The sequence below is a fragment of the Trichechus manatus genome, unplaced genomic scaffold (genome assembly GCF_000243295.1).
Source record: "Trichechus manatus latirostris isolate Lorelei unplaced genomic scaffold, TriManLat1.0 scaffold00030, whole genome shotgun sequence".
Classification (NCBI taxonomy): Eukaryota; Metazoa; Chordata; class Mammalia; order Sirenia; family Trichechidae; genus Trichechus; species Trichechus manatus.
This window is the reverse complement of record NW_004443966.1, coordinates 14,545,638-14,565,511: the sequence shown is the minus strand read 5'-3', so window position 1 is coordinate 14,565,511 and position 19,874 is coordinate 14,545,638. Positions and strand designations below refer to the sequence as shown.

General features: G+C 49.1%; 1 protein-coding gene across 1 annotated transcript in view; it reads right to left on the bottom strand.

Annotated features, from left to right (window-relative positions):
• The window catches only part of NOX5 (NADPH oxidase 5), a 32,762-nt gene extending 13,674 nt beyond the window's left edge, over nt 1–19,088 (bottom strand). Inside the window, 9 exon segments of the mRNA XM_004374698.1 lie at nt 2,207–2,389; nt 3,547–3,728; nt 3,990–4,143; nt 5,867–6,098; nt 7,203–7,435; nt 9,474–9,615; nt 11,342–11,402; nt 11,405–11,463; nt 19,039–19,088. Of these exon segments, the coding sequence (XP_004374755.1) occupies nt 2,207–2,389; nt 3,547–3,728; nt 3,990–4,143; nt 5,867–6,098; nt 7,203–7,435; nt 9,474–9,615; nt 11,342–11,402; nt 11,405–11,463; nt 19,039–19,088 (1,296 nt within the window).
• Between the last annotated feature and the right edge of the window lie 786 nt (nt 19,089–19,874).

Genomic DNA, 19,874 nt, shown 5'->3' with positions numbered 1-19,874 from the left:
GGTGGTGCAGTGGTTTAGAGCTATGGCTACTAATTAAAAGGTCAGCAGTTCGAATCCACCAGCCGCTCCTTGGAAACCCTATGGGGCAGTTCTACTCTGTCCTATAGGGTCACTATGAGGCAGAACCCAGTCGATGGCAATGGATTTGTTTTTTTCGTTTTAATCACGTGCTGGAGCTGTGTGGAGAACTTCAAGTGTTATCTCTAGTCCTCAGAGCAGCTCTATGAGATCCATGCCAATCTTCCTCCACTTTACAGATAAGAAGCTGAGGCTCAGAGACGTTAAATAACTTGCCCAAGGCCAGCAGCTAGGAAACAATGGAACTGGAATCCTAGCAAGGCTGTCGGATGCCAGAGTCAACACATAAACCATAGCCTCATTATTCAGCCTTCTCCGTCCTCAAATTCAGGTTGTTCGGAGCTGAGCCCACCCAGAACTATCTCCCCTTTCGCTATAGATGGCACCACCATCTACTGGTCACTCAGAGCCCGGGAGATGGCCTAGATTCCTGCTTCTCTCTCACCCCAGCATACAGCCAGTTACCTCTCGAGTCTTTCTCCACATGCATCTCCCTCCGCCCCACAGCTACTGCTTCGGGATCAGAGCTCAGGGTCAACGCCCTCAGGAGCACTCATCTCCATATTGGCCACAGCCTCCAAGCTGGGCCTCTCGAAGTTGGGCCACAGAGCAACTCAGGAAATCTAGCCAGAATAATGGACAATGTTGTCCCAGCTTAAGACCATCGCCCCCGCCCTGCTCAGTGGTACCCCGTGGCCTGCAGACGAGGCTCCTAGCACAGCTGACAGGCCTTTCATGATCAGTTCCTGCCCAGCTTCTCCTGGCAACCTGATACTCACTTGAAGCTGTGGCTATGCTAAGTTACCTACAGTGCCCCGAATGCAGTATACTCTTTTGCACCTCTGTGTCTTTGCCCATGCTGTTTCTTCTCCCAGGAACATCCTTCCCTGTCTTATCTATCCAACAAACTCCTATTCATCTTTCAAAACCCTAATATGGCATCTTCTCTCTTATTCTGAAGCCTTCTCTGACCTCTCAAAGACAAAGGATTTAACAGCTCCTGTCACTCTACTTCTTCTCTCACCTACACAGCCCTGCCCTGTAACGAAAGGGCTGACTCCCCTCCTAGCCTGTGGGTTCGTGGATAGTAGGACAGTGCCTAAGCCTTCTCTGGGTCTCTGGCACCTAGCACATGGCCTGGCACCTCAGAGGCACTTAATACATGTTTGCTGAGCTGAACTGAGACTGTTCTACCCAGACCATTAATTGTACCCTGCCTGCCCCTTCCTAAAGCATCTGCAGTGGGTTGGATCGCTTTTGTGTGGCCTTTCTCGCCATGGGCTTGTAACTCCCACCCAAGTGGCTGGATGGAACTGTGCAAATAAGGCATTTGTGGCCCACCAAGGGGATTGGTCAATTTTGCCTTAAAAGAGAGCCAATTCCAGAGCAGAGAGAGGATCCCGCCACCACCAAGGAAGGAGAGGCAGATAAGCGGCGGAAGAGAAATGGTGGCAGGAGACAGCGCGGTGGGCTTCCTGGCGCATGGAATGAGAAAGCTGAGTGCCTTTGGGCCGAGGCTTACTGATGGAGTGGGCTGCCTCCGGGCGCTTATTGGCAGAGCTAAAAGAGCTTTGTAACGCTTGCCCCTGAGCAGGGCAGAGGCCGAGGGGCCAGAGAGAGGTGTGCTTGTGGCATGGCTGGGAAGAAGCTATCCTGATGGAAGAACTGTATCCTGAGCGTTCCTGAACCTGATGTAACCTGTTACTTCCGTAATAAACCCCATAATCATGAGTACGGTCTGTGAGTTCTGTGCCGTTACAACAAATTATCGAACCCAGAAGAGAAGTAGAGAGTGCTATGGGAGGGATGGTTGGTGTCAGAATCAGTTAAAGATGGCAGAGAGAGGAGGTATGTCTGGCCTCTGCCTCATAGGAATCAGTCTGGGGCTGTTGATCTTGGTCCCTTCCCCTTGTGAAGTTAGAGGAGGTCAGACGCCGCCCCCACACCATTTTTATCACATCACTCCTGCAGGGCTGGACAGGTCTTGCCCTTTGCTTATCTCTTTGGCAGTGCTGGGGTGACACTCTTCCCTTATTCCTCAGGGTCTAACAGGGAACCCAACTGTTCCACCCACCACCTGTGGCTCCCCGTAGCCCCTCAGGGTTAGATGGGGAAGGGTCCCTCGCACCTTGGAGGCGAGGAGGTTAACTTCCACTATGCACAGGGCTGCCATGCGGGATGCCACCAGTCCGATGACTTTTTCCAGGAAGAACAAGATGCCGGGGACCAGCAGCCACTTTCAGAAGCTGAGCCCGTGCATGATAAGCAGCCCCCATATGGGGAGGTAGGACAGGTGGGTCCAATAGAACACCTGTTGGGGGAGGGAGGAGTAAACAACCAGAGCTAAAGGTGTGGGTGGGGGCATGGAATAGAGCAGGGTTCAGGCCCATCCTCAAAGCTAGGGTGGTGCCCAGAGCCTGGACCATAATACACAGCCTCTCCTGGGAACCTAGGGGACTGGGAAGAGAAGGAGGTTGGGCTTGGGAAGCTTCATGGATTCTTTGTTCTGGGCTCAGCTAAGGGTGTCTGTGAAGGAAGATTCCTGCCAGAGGCAAACATCTGCCTGGGGATGTTCTAGGCACCCCAAAAAGGATCATGGGCTGGGACAAGGAGAGCATCAGTGTGCCCACCCACCCCACTGACCCTTTCTCAGGGCAAAGAAAGGGAAGACAGCAATGGCTTTCTAGGAGTAGGAAGAAAGAGCAAGGGACTGGATTCGAACACTGAGTTTTAATGCCTACTCCGCTACTGACTGGCCATGGAAACTCGGGCAAGTAGTGAACTTTCCTGAGCATCAGATTCCTCATCCGTCAAATGAGGATGTTGATTCCAACTTCTGCTGGTCCCAGAGGAGGTGTTCTGTATCTGTTGATTTCTATGTGGCCAGGTCAGTTTAGAAGACAGCCAGGGTCTCCAAACCAAGGCCCCTGTGACCTCCTGTTGAGGAGGCTAGAGAGAGGGAAGTGAAGATTGAACTAATTTTTTCTGAGCTCCTCTGTGCCAGGTATATAGTTAGTGGCTTCATTATTATCTCATATTGTTTTCTCTAAGACATTGTAACTATATTATCTCATTTAATTTCTAAAGTAACTTCAAAAGGTAGAGAATTACACCTCCATTTTACAGATGAGAAAACTGAGGCTCAGAAATGTTGAGTGACCAGCCAGTAGCGGGGTAGGGATTTGAACCCTGGTGAGCCTGTGTTCCTTCCTACCCTCTGCTGTCTTGAGCTCAGCCCAATCCAATTAGGGCGAGATGATAAACCAGTGAAAAAGCAGAATCTTCCAAAGCAAAATATTCTCATGTGAACTGGACATTAAATGGCAGAACCCAAATTACATGCAAATAATAAGCAGAACAGCCTGGGACCTTCCTGGGCCATGGCTCTAGGCTAAGTTAGAGGGGACACAGTAAGAACAGGCAGGGAGCCTGACTTGGGGAGAGGCAAAAGGGCAGGGGATGGGACACCGCGAAGTGCCCGCTTCTGTGGACGCAGGAGCTGGAGCAGGCGAACATGAGGAGTAGCAGCGGCAGAGCCACCCCGGTCCACGTCAGGACGGCTGGGACATGGGCCCAGCCAACGCCAGGTCTCGCGATGTGTAGCAGCTCCCCGGACTGCAAGGGGCTGGCCTGGGACTGAGCCTGGAGCACTGAAGACACGCACAAGCTGAGCTCTTTCTTCCCAGGCCACCTTCCCTCTGGGTCCTCCACCCCTCCCATCCAATACCGGTATAGGCAAGGACTATCGTCCAGACAGCCAGCTTCCCCAGGCCACCCCTTCTCCACCCACTGGGCAGGCAGGACCCAGAGGGGCTGTGCCCATGTCCTGGGCTAAGGGCTGGATAACTGAGTGGTTTGTGAGAAGATCCAGGCTCCATCCCCCAGGTCCCCTCCTCCACCAGGCCACTCACCAAAATTTACAACATGGGCTACAGTGTGCACAAGGGAGAGCCCAACCACCACGTAGCCCATGACCTGATGGAACTGGATGGTCTGGTCCAGCGGCAAGACCTGAGCCAGCCTCGTGGACCGCAGCCAGGTGAGGCAGCGCCTGAGCATCAGCACCTGGCCCAAAAGTGACAGAGAGCCTGCCTCACTTACTCTCTCTCTGCCCTGTGCCCTCTCCAGCTGTCTCCCTGCATCCTCCCTGACTGGTTGTACTTCTTGAACTGGCCCGATCACCATGCCCCCCTGTTCCCATCCATCACTGGTTGCCCCAGGTCCACAGCTGGGGTCTCCAAAGTGGGGTCTCCAGAATCCACTGCAGTGGGAAGAGACTGTGTTTACAGAATGTCTGCCTGCATTACTTTTTATCTGAACACATGAGAGCACCATAAGCTTTCACTAATATTTAATATCTGCGCTGACACGGTGCCCTCATTCAGTCTGTATGTCAGACAGGCACATGCCATGTGTGGGTCTCGAGGTGCCCAGGGGGGGACCGGGCTTTCCAAATCGCAGAGCCGTCCACGGGGGCTCCCTCACTTGCTCGTTTGCTTTCAGTGTATTTGTGTGCATCCAGATGTGTAGACTTGCAGATGACATTATCTGGTTTTAACTAAGCTAACTTAAACTAAACTTCCCTTCACAAAAAAGGATAAGTAGCTTAAAAAGAAGGAGCTCTGGTGGTGCTGTGGTTAAGCGCTCAGCTGCTAACCCAAAGATTGGTGGTTTGAACCCAGTAGCACACTCCATGGGAGAAAGATGTGACAGTTTGCTTCAGTAAAGTTTACAGCCTTAAAAACTCTATGGGGCAGTTCTACTCTGTCCTACAGGATCTCTGAGAGTTGGAATCCACTCGACCGCAATGGGTTTGGTTTTGGTTTGTAGCTTAAAAAGAGTACCTGTAGAGGAACTACAGATTGAAGATAGTGCTAATAATGCAAGAGCAAATGATCAAGAAAATGAGCCCACATGTCTCCAACTCCTGGTATGAACTCTTTGTCAGTCAGTTTGAGGTTAAAAATAAAGCCCTTTCTGACAAGCAGCTGATATTACCCAGAAGAGTATTTGAACTAGAGATGGCTATCCATGATCATTAACGATGAATTTTGCCTGATAGTTTTACTGTGTGGTGAGTTCAGCAGGTAATGATAATGTTGTTAGCTGCCGTCCAGTCGATTCCAACTCATGGTGACCCAGTGTGTGCAGAGCAAAGCTGCTCCACAGGGTTTTCAAGGTTGTGACCTTTTGGGAGCAGATTGCCAGGCCTATCTTCCGAGGCACCTCTGGGTGGGTTCGAACTGCCAACTTTTTAGCTAGTAATCAAGCACTTCACCGTTTGCACCACCTAGGGACTCCTGATGATAACAGAGCATGTATATAATTATAAATAAATAAACACGTATTGGGATATTGCGAGGGTTGTTGTTTTTAATTATATGAGCGTGTGATCAAAAATGCTTGGTGACCTCACTCACTGTCGCATTCCAGAGGATCACATTCCAGCTATTTAGTCTGGCGTTCAAGGCCACTGGAAGTGTTCTCTCTTTGGAGCCCTGCCCGGGAGCCAGGCCATCTCCTCAGGGCCCGCCATAGGATCAAATGAAAAGTGCTTGGCACGGTGACTGGCACATAGTAAGTGTTCAATAAACGCCAGCTATTTATTATTATTAACTGGCTGTGTGACCGTGGATAAGTCACCGCCCCTCTGGGGGCCTCAGCCTCCACCGCTGAGTGTTGGCCAGGCGTTCCAGGTGTCCACGTGTGAGTCCCTTGGCCTTCGAGGAGCCTACATCATCCCCCGCCCCCGCGCCCCTTTCCCCCCATCATGCCAGCGGAGCCCTACCGCAATGAAGCTGCAGTTGAAGTTCAGGCACTGGCCGCAGCCTCTGGCCACCATGATGCTGGGGCCGAGCGTCCGGGGCGCGCTCGCGGCCACGGCGAAGAGCAGCACGCAGAGGACCCAGTAGGCGGCCAGGCAGAGCTGGCTGCGGTGGTTGTGCCAGTAGGCGAGGGTCAGGGGGCGCGGCCGGCGCGGGCGCGGCAGGGCGGAGGGGGGCGTCAGCCAGTGGGCGGCGCTGTGAAAGAGCGGCTTGGCTCACAGAGACTCGGCGGCACCACCCGAGTCTGAACCTAGAGACCCCTCTCCCGTGGTACCCAATCCACTCTTTGAAGTCTTGCGGCTCAGAGAAACAGAGAAGTCAAGTGACTCGCTCACAGACACACGGCTAGTAAATGGGGTGGACCAAAAACCAAACCTCTTGCCGTCCAGTCGATTCCGACTCATAGCGACCCTATAGGACAGAGTAGAACTGCCCCATGGGGTTTCCTAGGAGCGGCTGGTGAATTCAAACTACCAACCGCAGCCATAGCTCTTAACCACTGCGCCACCAGGGCTCCTACCTCTTCTTACCACCCAATTAAAAAAGAGCAATTGAGAAGAATCGAGGAATCTGAGACATGTTGTAGTAAATAGCCCACAAAAAAAAAAGCTAATACACAAAAAGAATGAACTACAAAACCGACACCATTCAGACCTTGGAGTCAGGCAAACCTGGGTCTGTCATTGCACTCTATTTATTTTCCTCTTAGCACTTATCCGTTTTCGATTGCTTTAGTTTATGTATTTGTTTATTGGTATAAATATGTGGCTCCACCTGGAGGATGGGAACTTCATTCACTACCATATGGAGATTACTCAGAAGGTGCCGGGGACATAGTAGCTGCTCAACCAATATTTGATGAATCAGTGGCTGCCTTTGCTAATTATCTGTGTGATTCTAGGCACGTTGCTTCACCTCCTGGCTTCAATTTCCTTTTATAAAATGGGCGTTGCTGTAAAATTCACTAATATGAGTAAAAGTGCCCAGCACATAGTAGGGGCTTGATACTGTGAGTTGATTCTGAAGGGATACTGCAAAAAATGGAAGTATGACAATAGCTGCCCTGCAAGACAGACCTTCGTCCCCTAGGAGACGACGGGCTGAGCTGGGCTATGCTGGGCTGGGGCCGGGGCTGAGCTGGGGGTTTCGGACCCAGGCCTGGCGGGCGCAGGGGCGGGGCCGGGGCGGGGCCGGGGCGGGGCGGAACGGGGCCCCGCCCCCTCGTGAGAACCGGCCACCCCGGAGTCTGATCGGATACCAGCCTGGAGGCTAAGGTCTGGGCCGGAGACCGGGCGGTACCTGATGGTCAGGTTCTCCATGACGCCAGGGAAGTGCTGCAGCTCGTCGCGGAGCTCGTCGAAGGTGATGGCACCGCTGCCGTCCTCGCCCGCCGACTCAAAGAGCGCCAGCGTCAGCTGGTCCAGCTTCTCGTCGGGCAGCGAGATGGCGCTCTCGCGCAGGCAAGACTGCAGCACCGGGCGGAACTCGTCCGGGTCAATGGAGCCGCTGCCAGCGCGGGGTGGGGATGGAACCTAATGGAGAGGGGCGCCTGCCCAGTACCCCCTGCAGACTCCCCCGCCCTGCACAAACATTGCATCGGGTCGGGCGGTTTAAGAGATTTTTCCTGTTCGCCTACCTCCAGCTTTCTGCCAGCCAACTCACCTCTGGGGTAAAGACCAGGCAACTAAAGGACAAAATGTCACCCCCAGCTCAAAAACCTTCCATGGCTCCCTACTGCCTAGCTTACCAAAGATGGACGCCTTCCCAAGCATGGAGAAGCTTTGGCCTCGGTGGATACCTTTCTCCAGAATCTGAGTACTAGTCAACCTCCAAGACCATCTGCCCAGAAAATAAACTTGCTTCCTTAATCTACAGAGACCTGTGAGCTTTCTGGGGTTAAAAATGGGGAAGTGGCATTCATGCCTGAGGAAACAGCGGCAGTCCTTCCTCCCAGTCTCTTCTGAAGCTCTTCCTCTCCCCCAGCTCCTCCCTCTTGTCTTCACTAGCCAAGAGGATGTATTGCTCCTTCCGGAGAAATTGTATGTGAACAGACCCGCGTTGGCTCCCCTCTGAAGAAAAGGTGCGGCCCCAGCTCCAGCTGGCACCCTAAACAGCCGGGGTCCACCCCAAGGAAACCCTAGATGTGCAAGCTGGGAAAGGGTCTGTGTCACAGAGGAAGGCACCTACAGGATCTAGGGGAGCACCAGCAACTGAAGAAGGGGCCACAGTGGTCCCAGGACCAGGGAAGATTGGCCAGCCCTGGAAGTCAAGGGTGCTCTCAAGACAGGGTGCAGAAGAGGCCAAGGCTGTGACCTGACAGAAGACTGCCAGTCTCAGTCTACTCAGGCTATCTGTGTATATTTGGTTGCCTTTACTTTGAAATGTCCTGCCTGAATGTGCAGCGTAAGCCTTTCTAGGAATTTATGCTAAGAAAATAATCAGATAAGTCATCAAAGATGTGCACACCAGGATGTTCATTGCAGCGTTGTTTATAATGCCAAAAAAAGAAAAGAAAAACAATGGAATTCTTTGATAACAGGGGTTTGGACAAACAGTAGTAATAATAGTTGACACATATAAAGGATATATCTTATGCTAGGCACTGTTCTGAGCACTTTATATAAGTTAACTAATTTAATTCTCATATCAACCTTAGAGTAGGTACTATTATTATTCTCATTCCTATTTTATAGATAAAGAAATTGAGGCATAGAAATAGTTAATCAGTGGTAGAACTGAGATTTCAGCCTAGATAGTCTGGCCTTAGAGTATGTGTTTTTAACTTAATAGTTAAAAATAGATTATTAACTATTAGGCCGTATAGCACGGCACATATGATCATATACATACAACAGAATATGATACAGCCACAAAAAATAATGCTATAAATTGATATAGTCTCATATGAAAAGATGTTTAAATTGTTCAGTGAAAAAAAGGCATTATGTATAATCCCATTTTGTTTTAAAAAAGATGTGCATAGGGCATCTGTGTGTGTGTGAAAAGTTAGAAGGTGATAAAGCAAAAGCACAAGCATAACAATGGTTGTGAGCATGGCTCAGGCCCAGGCAGTGTTTCGTTCTGTTATACATACAGGGTCACTGTGAGTCAGAACCAACCAGATGGCACCTAACAACACTAACAACAATATCAAAAGATTTTGGGTGATTTTTGCTTTCTTCTTTATACCTTTCTGTACTAAAATGTTCATAGTGAACATATCTCATTATAATAAGGAAAAAGCAAAACAGTAATTACTTTTTTAAACATAGAAAGGAACAAAAGGAAGTTCTGGCTTATGGGGAGGGGAGTTTAGTAAAGGGCATTTGTCTCCTGGGCCAGACCATCTTTCCCACTCTTCCCTTCTCTCAGCCCAATGGGGCAGGGATGAGAGGGAGAGAACCTGGGGTGGGTGGGGGAGACCACCGAGGGAGGGCTGGACAGCCTCACCTGGAGGAAGAGCCCCATGCTGGGCCTTGGAGGGTCTGGGTGGCCCTTTATGAGTCATGCTGTGTCCTTTTGTCCCCTGCTCACTGAGTCCCACCCCCAGGAGGAGCCTTTACCATCGACATACACCTGGAAGAGGAATTTGAGTTTGTCCGTAGTTCTGCCGTGAATGAGCAGAGCCAGCGCCTCCTGCAGCTTCTGGAGGGTGATGGTGCCGCTTCCGTCGGAGTCAAACAGCGTGCAGAATCGCTCAGCAAAGAAGGACGGTGGTCAGAGAAGGGAGATACACACATGTGTGGCCACTGGACCTGGGCTCTGATTTCATTCACTGTCTCCGAGTATATAGGGGAGGACCAGGTGCCTGAACACAGCGTGTGATGGGCCCCACGCGGCCACACCATGGGGCAGCGTCCATGCCGACCAGGCTTGCTGAGAGCAAGTTTGGGCTCCAGTGAAAGAAATGTTGAGACCCTTCAGCAAGGATGGACCTGTGTTTGGGCCCCAGCTCCCCTCTGGCCCCCTGGACCAGGTCATTCGCATAGGCTGTCTGCCCCCTACAAGCCACAGCCCCGTTAGCCTTGCGGTCCAGACATTGGATGGCCCCTCACCCAACATGAGAAAAGGGTCCTTCTGCAGGTTACTCCCAAGCCCTGTCTCATCCACCTTGGGGTAACCCCAAGGGATAAGTGAAAGTGAATCTGGGAAGGACTTGTAGAGTATGTGCCACTTGAATACCTACGTTTTTTTCCTTCTCTTTGCCTTAAGGCTACCTACAGCCTACACTTAAGGATTTTTCTTAAATGCCTGTTCATTCATTCACTGTAAAATCATGTACTATGGAAATTAACAAGACAGGCTTGCATCCGTGTCCCAGAAATGTCATGCCCTGGCACGCTCCCCTCGAGGCGGAGGGAGGAGCCTGCAGGGCTTTAGAGTCTGACCTAATGTAACTCTGAGGAGTTTACAAGGAGCTAGTGGGGACAGACATCGGCCCTGCCTTTTTCCTCTAGTTCTCTTGGGTAACGTCTTCATCACTTTCTAACATCCTGAATAGTCTTTATCTTAAGATGTTTTGCAGGCTCCTGTTATGATAGGCAGAACGGAACTTTCCTTCCTTCCCCATATTTGCTATGGAAGAAGGCATGGCATTTAGAGTTCTGAGCAGTATCCCTGGTACCAGCAAGTGAGAGTCCCCTGAATCAGCTAAACCAGTTGTCCTCAAGTTGATTACAACTCATGGTGACCCCATGTGTGTCAGAGTAGAACTGTGCTCCATAGAGTTTTCAATGGCTGATTTTTCAGAAATCACCTGGCCTTTCTTTCAAGGCACCTCTGGGTGCACTTGAACTTCCAGCCTTTCAGTGCAGCTAAGCATGTTAACCATTTGCACCACCCAGAGACTCCCAATAGGGGCATTCAGATGGCTAGTCCCTATTAAGGACACAGGCCACCACCTAAGGTGGCCCACAGGACAACTTGGGGAGAGGTTGGCATTTGTAGGCTCATTCCTCCCATTGCTCTGCTCTTTCCCCTACCTTTTGTCAAGCCTGCAGGCTGTTATGGGAGTGGGCGGGGATCTAGGACAAGGAGAGAGGACCAGGAATGATGTGGCAATGCAATCAGAGTTTTAACAGATACAAACCATTGAAAAGCTGTTCCTGGAAGGAAGCTTAAGTCATAGCATCAGCTATGCCCATGAGGCTAGTAAGGTCAATAGTATTTCTTAAGATTTGACAAACTACTGATTTCCAACTTCATGTGTTGTTTTGAAGACCCCAGGAGGCACATCTATGAATTGGGGTGGGAGGATGCCAGTAGCAGAAAAAGAAACACACCCCTCCCAATGTGGCCAAAGGTGGAGACCTCAAGCCCAGGGGAATTCAGGGGAGCTCCCTTTTCTTTCCTTACAAGCACTGTGTTTGGAGAACATGCCTGCTCTTCCTCTATAAAATATGAATGTAGGGCCCCCACTTCCAGAGTAGACACTTGCCTCTTTCATGTTCAGGGCTGTTTTGAATTCTTGCAGGCTGATCTTTCAGTCTTTTCCTGCCATGTCTCAAACTGGTATGTCACCCACTGAAGCCACTTAGCATCCTCCTCGGCATTCATGGTGCTGGGGAACAAAGGAGGCAGGTTCATGGGCTTGAAGAAGGCATGTGAGGATGGTCCCCGGTGGTCCCAGGACCTCTGCCTTCCTCTGACTCAGCTGCTGCCATGCAATGGGATTGGAGCCTCCCCGCACTGCTCCTTCTCACTCTCTAAGGCCTGGTCTCTTCCTTCCATCTACTCTTGGCTGGCCCAGGCTATGCCTCTTTAGATTCTGAGATGACAGGGCCATTTGATGACAATGGTAACTACGACTTTTCCACCCACATTTACACAGCTCTTCACTGTTTTCCAAATACTTTCCACCCACTACTTCGTTTGATCTCTGTGACAACCTGGTAGGCCATGCCATGTTGCAGATGAAGAAATAGGCTCAGAGCATTTATGTAACTGAGCTAAATTTATTCAGACAGAGCTCAAATACAAGGCCAGTGGGGTTTTTTCCATGATTCCTATAAGCGTAAAAATCAACAGAAAGCAAAACTCTCCACTTTACACTTTTCTGCCACTTCTGTTTTGAAACCATTTGCCCATGCAGCACTTCTTCCTCTAACCTTAACCACCTAGAGCTAGTTCAGAGCTCACAAGTTAAAAGACACAGTACTCCACACTGCCAAGTAGGGCCAAGACTTCAGTCATTGGCTGCAAGCTTAGGAGTCCCCATGGGTCCCCTCACATCTGACTTGCTGGCTACAAGTGGGTTCCCTCTACCCCCTCAAGAATACCAATCACAAGTTCAGGAGTTCCCAGCCCCCTCATTGGCCTGCTGGTTCCCACTACTCCCTCAAGTTCAGTAATTCACTAGAACGACTCGACTCATAGAACTCACAGAATGATCCTTTATTATAAAGGATACAAATTAGGTTCAATGTAAAGAAGAGACAAATTGGGTGGTATCTGGGAGGGTTCCCCACACTGAGCTTCTATAGCCCAAAAAAGGGCACGTCACCCTCCCAAGGACAGATGTTTTTAGTCAACCAGGAAGCTCATGGAGCTTCCATGTCCAGAGCCTCTACTGGGGCCTTTTTACATAGTCATGGTTGACTGAATCAGGCCACCTCCCCTGAGGTCAGCTGATATCATGAGGTGGTCTTTCTGGCCTGGTCAGCCCCTATCTGAGACATCTAACTCTCAAGTATAGTATGGAGGGTTACAGATAACAAAGCCACCATAATTATTCAGGAAATTCCAAGGGTTTAATTTTTTTCTCTCAGGGTCAGGGATAGGAAGAGGAAATAGAATGTGTGGCTAATTTTGCCTCCATGAACAACTGTCTCCTTTGCCATGAGACTAGAAGAACTGGATGGTGCACAGCTATCATTACTAAATGTTTTGATCAAGGATTCTACAGGAGAATCCTTGATCAAAAGTAGGGAAATGTAGAACAGAATTTCAAAACTTCATGGAATCCAGACTATCTGGATCCACAGAGGCTGGATGAACTCCCAAAACTATGACCCTCAGATAATCTTTAAATCTTAAGCTAAAAATATCCCCTGAATCCTTCTTTAAACCAAACAATAGTTTAGCCTAATTAGTGAAGAGTGTCTACCTTAAGCATTGTGCTCTTTAAAGAAAACTATTTTATGGGATCAAATAGACAACAGCATCTAGCAACTCAGAAAGTTAGATAGGAAGCTTAGGGGGCAGTGAGTTTATGTTAATGGGGGAAGAACGATTTGGAAAAGGAAAATGAGAATGGTTGTGCAACTTGAAGAATGTAATCAATGTCACTGAATTATACATGTAGAGGTAGCATATGATTAAGAACCTATGGTATTGAAGGAAGAAGTCCAAGCTGCACTGAAGGCATTGGCAAAAAACAAGTCTCCAGGATCGACAAAATATCAATTGAGATGTTTCAACAAACGGATCCAGTGCTGGAAGTGCTCACTTGTCTATGCCAAGAAATTTGGAAGACAGCTACCTGGCCAACCTACTGGAAGAGATCCATATTTATACCTATTCCCAAGAAAGGTGATCAAATCAAATACAGAAATTATCAAACAATATCATTAATATCACATGCAAGTAAAATTTTGCTGAAGATCATTCAAAAGCAGCTGCAGTAGTACATCAACAGGGAACTGCCAGAAATTCAAGCCAGATTAGAAGAGGATGTGGAACCAGGGATATCATTGCTTATGTAGATGGATCCTGGCTGAAAGCAGAGAATACCAGAAAGATGTTTACCTGTGTTTTGTTGACTATGCAAAGGCATTCGACTGTGTGGATCATAACAAATTATGGATAACATTAGGAAGAATGGGAATTCCAGGACACTTAATTGTGTTCATGTGGAACCTGTACATAGACCAAGAAGAAGTCGTTCAAACAGAACAAGGAGTACTGCAGGTTTAAAGTCAGGAAAGGTGTGTGTCAAGGTTGTATCCTTTCACCATACTTACTGAATCTGTATACTGAGCAAATAATCCAAGAAGCTGGACTATATGGAGAACAGGGCATCAGGACTGGAGGAAGACTCATTAACAACCTGCAATGTGCAGGTGACACAACCTTGCTTGCTGAAAGTGAAGAGGACTTGAAGCACTTACTGATGAAGATCAAACACTATAGCCTTCAGATTGCACCTCAGCATAAAGAAAACAAAAATCCTCACAACTAGACCAGTAAGCAACATCATGATAAATGGAGAAAAGATTGAAGATATCAAGGATTTAATTTTACTAGGGTCCACAGTCAACACCCATTGAAGCAGCAGTCAAGAAATTAACCGAAGCATTGCATCAGGCAAATCTGCTGCAAAAGAACTCTTTAAAGTGTTGAAAAGCAAAGATGTCACCTTGAAGATAAGGTGCACCTGACCCAAGCCATGTTTACAGTTGCCTCATATGCATGCAAAAGCTGGACAATGAATAAGGAAGACTGCAGAAGAATTGACGCCTTTGAATTGTGGTGTTGGCGAAGAATATTGAATATACCATGGACTGCCAAAAGACCGAACAAATCTGATTCGGAAGAAGTACAACTAGAATGCTCCTTAGAAGCAACGCTGGTGAGACTACATCTCACATAATTTGTACATGTTATGAGGAGGGATCAGTCCCTGGGGAAGGACACATAATGCTTGGTAAAGTAGCAGGTCATCGAAAAAGAGGAAGACCCTCAACAAGATGGATTGACACAGTGGCTGCAACAATGGATTCAACCATAATGATTGTGAGGATGGCACAGGACCAGGCAGTGTTTTGTTCTGTTGTACATAGGGTCACTATGAGTTGCAACTGACTTGATGGCACCTAACAACAACACACAAGACAGAAGGCGCCCTGCTGGCGCAAAAGTTGCTACACTGGGCTGATAACCAAAAGGATGGCAGTTCAAACCCGCACAGCATCTTTGCAGGAGGAAGACCTGGTGATCTGCTCCCATAAAGATTACCTGTTGCGGTTGAGTTGATACAGCCTAGAAAACCCTTGAAGCAGTTCTACTCTGTCACATGGATCAAAATCGACTTGACAGCACCCAACAGCCACACATGACAGAATGTTTTTATCTGTTATAAAATAATAGTGACTAAAATGGCAGTAACAACAGCCTTTTGGGTACTGATAAGTTCCAGACTCTATTAGTGTTGAATTATTATCTGTTTTAACATAGAAGCCCCACAGTTTAATTATAAAAAAAGCAAACAGACAACAACTAACAATAGAAAAGTAGCAGAAGATATGAAAGGGCAATTCATAGAAAAGAAATGATATTGGCTGATTGTGATGGTTAAGGTTGTATGTCAACTTGACTAGACCATGATTCTCAGTGGTTTGGCAGTTATGTAATGATGTAGTTATCCTCCATTTTGTGATATCATGTAATCTCCTCCATGATGTGATCTGATGTAATCAGCCAATCAGTTGGAAGGGGAGTTTTCTCAAGGGTGTGGCCTGCATCCAATGTATATGGACGTTCTCACAAAGTTCGCTGGCTTTTGCTCTCTCTGGATCCTGGATCCAGCTTGTCATCATCTGACTGACCTCCAGTTCTTGGGACTTGAGCCAGCGGCCCGCCGTATTGCCTGCCAGTCTTGGAATTCATCATCCTCCACAGTCTGTGAGCCAACAGCCTGCCATCTGATCTGCTGATCTTGGGTTTGTCAGCGCCTACAACTACGTGAGTCAGGAGAAGCCACTGGCCTAAAGCCTGACACAGTGACGTGGGCCTTGCCAGCCTCTACAGTAAATGGCATGTGCCATTTCCTTGAGATCAGTCTCTCTCTCTCTCCATATAGAAGATATCCTTCAAAACTGCTTCACTGGTTTTGCTTCTCTAGAGAACTCAGACGAAGACGGCTGATAAACATTTGAAAAAATGTTCAGCTCACTTCTTGTACTCAGAGAAATACAAATTATAACAATTATACCTTTTTAGGGAGGTGGGGGAGAGGCATCAGATTAACAAAAATTCAAAAATTTGTTAACATTCAATACATACAGTGCTGGTGAGAACGCGAATTGGGTAACTTTTTAGGCGATTCCGTTTCTAGGAACCTATCCTGCAGAAATAAAAGCATGATTACCTAAAGGCACCTATCCATCATCTAACCGCATTTACTATAGCACTGTTTGAAACAGCAACAACTTGGACATCTGAACATCCACTGAGAGGACAGTGGTTGAGAACACCCACTCTGTGCCATCACAAAGAGCTAGTTCCATATGGCCCGACCTGGAAAGATGTCTATTATATTCTTCAGTGAAAAACGTAATTTGCAGAGTAATATTTATGATATGAATAGTCTTTGTTTAAAAAAATGATTAAGAAGCCCATCCCATGTCACTTATTATATGTGTACACACACAAAAGCCAAGCCCACTGCTCTGAAGTCGATTCTGACTCGTAGTGACCCCAAAGGGTTTCCAAGGCTGTAAATCTTGACGGAAGCAGACTGCCACATCCTTCTCCAGTGAAGCCGCTGGTGGTTTTGAACCACCGACCTTTCACTTAGCAGTCTAGTGCATTAACCACTGCACTACCAGGGCTCCTACACGCGCACACGCGCACACACACACACACACACACACAAACACACATTCTTTAGTGTATGTGTGCTTACTTACTCTTTGGTTTCCTCATTTATTAAAAGGAATTAGTAACAGTTTGCCTTGCAGGGCCCTTGTGACAGTGCATACAGCCTCTGTCTAGCATGTAGCAGGTGCTCAGTAATCTTTCTAGCCTCTTTTTCATGCCTGTTAACTCACTTCACCTTCCACTTCGGCAAGTCAGGGATTGGTCCCATTTCCTAGAGGGAACACAGAGAGAGGAGATGTCCTGCCAGGGAGACTGAAGTGGCTCCTCCAGCTCTCTGTGACACCTGGCACACAGTGGGGTCTCCCTGGCCAGGTCCTTACCCCTCCTCGCCTAAAAATGTGTGGTCCTGGTGAGCCACAGGAGCTGCGGGCAGGGAGCAGGGTGCTGCAGGCAGCCCTGGTCAGAGGCCAGCCCATAGCCACAGGGCCTACCTTGCCCTGGAAAGTTGTGAGCAGGAGGCGGGGAGCTGGGCTCCTTGTCTGGCTCAGACTGAGCGCAGCTGGAAGTGTCGGATCTGTGGAATCCCCAAGTCCAGCCTCCCACCAAAACAGGTCCCCGTCCATACCTCTGAGGTAGGGGCCTCAGGCCCTCTGGTTCACCAGTCCCTTTATTCCTCTCCTCTGGGGCAGCGCAGTGAGGGAGGCATTGTGACTGTTATCCCTGTGGTATTACGACAGAAGCCATCAGTGACGTGCCTAGGTTGCAGAGCTGGCAAAGGTAGAAAACCAAAACAAAACTTGTTGCCGTCGAGTTGATTCTGACCACAATGACCCTACAGGACAGAGCAGAACAGCCCATAGGGTTTCCAAGGCTGTCATCTTTCTAGAAGTAGACGGCCACATCTTTCTCCCGTAGAGCAGCTGGTGGGTTCAAATCACCAACCTTTTGGTTAGCAGCCGAGGGCTTAACCACTGCCCCACCAGGGCTCTTTTGCAGGGGTAGCAGGGAACCTCAAATCGAGACCTCTCATCCCCAGTGGGTCTCAACAACGCCAGCCAGGGAGCCTCTTTATAAATAGCATTGTCCTGGATTTCCCAGGGATCCTACAGTGGCCCCAGAGAACTACTGCCCCAGGCTCACTAGCTCAATTCCTGGCAGAGGCAAGCTGGGAGTGGGCGCTCCTGGTGCCCCAGAGCTGAAGTGGCCTTCCCATCACTACCTTTCCAGGCACCCACACCCCACACTTAGTCCCAGCCACCCTGCAGCAATGTTGGGGCCGCCCTCCACGGCCTAAAGGTCCAGTCTCTTTAAGAGGCAAACCCAAAACCTGTTGCCGTAGAGTTAATTCCGACTCATTGCAACCTTCTAGGATAGAGCAGAACTGCTCCATAAGGTTTCCAGGGAGCGGCTGGTGGATTCAAATGGCAAACCTTTTGGTTAGCAGCTGAGCTCTTAACAACCGCTCCACCAGGGCTCCTCTTTACAAACAGTGGTTCTCAAGCTGCGGTCTGTGCATGTGAGACCCAGAGGAGCTCGTTAAAATGCACGTGCTGAGTCACTTAGGTGGGGCCCATTTAACGAGTCTGTGCCCTGCATGGGTGGTCCCGGTCCACACTCCGGGAACGCTGTCCAGAAGGTTAAACAACACCTCTTACTTCACCTCTCAGGACCTCACAGGAAGGCATTCCATGAAGCAGAGAGCTGGGGAAAACTGCAGCAAGGGGGACCCGGGGAGTGAGGGAGGGCCTGGGTAGCTGGAGTTCACCTCTCCCTTCCCAGAAACCAGGTGGGGTTGCAGGCTGCGGGATGAGAAAGGTAACTGGGGAAGGAGGGTGGAGAAGGAACTGGGACAGCCAGTGGGAAGCAGTGGGTGAGGGCATGGGGAGAAAAAGGTGGCAGAGGTTTCAGAAAAGGAGCTTGGAGTCTTCAGAAGCCAGAGCTGGAAGGGAGCAGTGCACTTCTCCAGAAGTCAGGATTTACTCAGGAAGCCCAGATAGTAGGCCCTGCCTTGCTTTGCACCTGTCCCGCCAGACTTAGTTTCCTCATCTGTAAAATGGTGTAGAGCATGCCTCCAAACACAGGGCTGCTCTGAGGACCGAGTGGGATGCTGTTTGGGAAAGCTCAGTGGAAAGCACTGTGCAAACGCTAGGAACTCCTATTAAAAAAAAAAAATGCCACGGAGTCGATTCTGACTCATAGCAACCCTATAGGACAAAGTAGAACTGCCACACAGAGTTTCCAAGGCTGTAAATCTTTACCAAAGCAGACTGCTACATCTTTCTCCCAAGGAGCAAACCACTGAACTTCTGGTTAGCAGCCCAGAGCTTAACCATTGCACCACCAGGGCTCCCATAGGGATTGCTGTTAGACTTGGTCAATTTCTTATTTTACAGATGAGAAAAACTGAGGCCCAGAGTGGGCTGGTGACTTGGCCAAGATTGCGCAGCTTTCTGGTAACGAGGCAGAAGCAAAGCACAGGTCTCCCAACTTCTGCCCAAGGTCAACACAGTTATCCTTTGTAGCGCCCACAAAGGCAAAGAATCCCATGGCTTTCCCTTGTCCCTGGCATGGAAAGCCAGATAAATGAGCAATTCACCTTCTGCAGCCCTCAGGGTCTGGCTGGGCTGGGTCCCCTAGCGGGCTCATCCTTCGTCCTGTTTTCCAGAACACTCATCCCAGAAAGGCTGTCTTCCAGACAGCAGGCTGGGTCCGGAAGCCTGCAGTTCACCTTTCTCCAACTCCTCCTCTTCCCGACTCTCCTAAAGATCTGCCGACACCCACGGCCCCTCCATGGCCCATGGGCTTGCTGGTTGTCAGCTCAGCCAACTCCAAGGTCCAGAGAATTCCAACAAGGAAGCCTGGAGCAAGGTTTTCATTGGGAAGGATGCTGGCTAGCTGCCACCTGGCCCAGTATTTTCTACTTTCACTCTTCCATGCAGCACAGAGGGCTAGGAATCCCGTGCGATAAAAACCACGAGGCAGGTCCTGCTCCATGTCTCATGAACCATGTGGACAGTGAGACTTCATGGATAGCAATAATATCAATTATTAACAGTAACGTTTAAGCAGTTACTCTGAGTCATGCACTGTGCTAAGAACTGCACACTTACTACTCAACTTAATACGTAACACAGCCCTGCTGGGTGGAAGTCATTCTCATCATTCTACAGGCGAGGAGAGTGATGCTCAAAGAGGTGAACCAACATGTCCAGGTGGCTGATTAGGAATTCAACCCATGTTGGACTGACTCTAGAGACTGCATTTCACTATCCATGGAGGTATATAAGCAAGTCCCAACATGTTGCCATCGAGTTAATTCTAACTCATAGAGAACCTATAGGACAGAGTAGAGCTTTCCTGAAGGGTTTTCTAGGCTGTAATCTTTACGGCCACCATTAGTCTGTCAGTTTGTCGTACAGTGGTGGCTTGTGT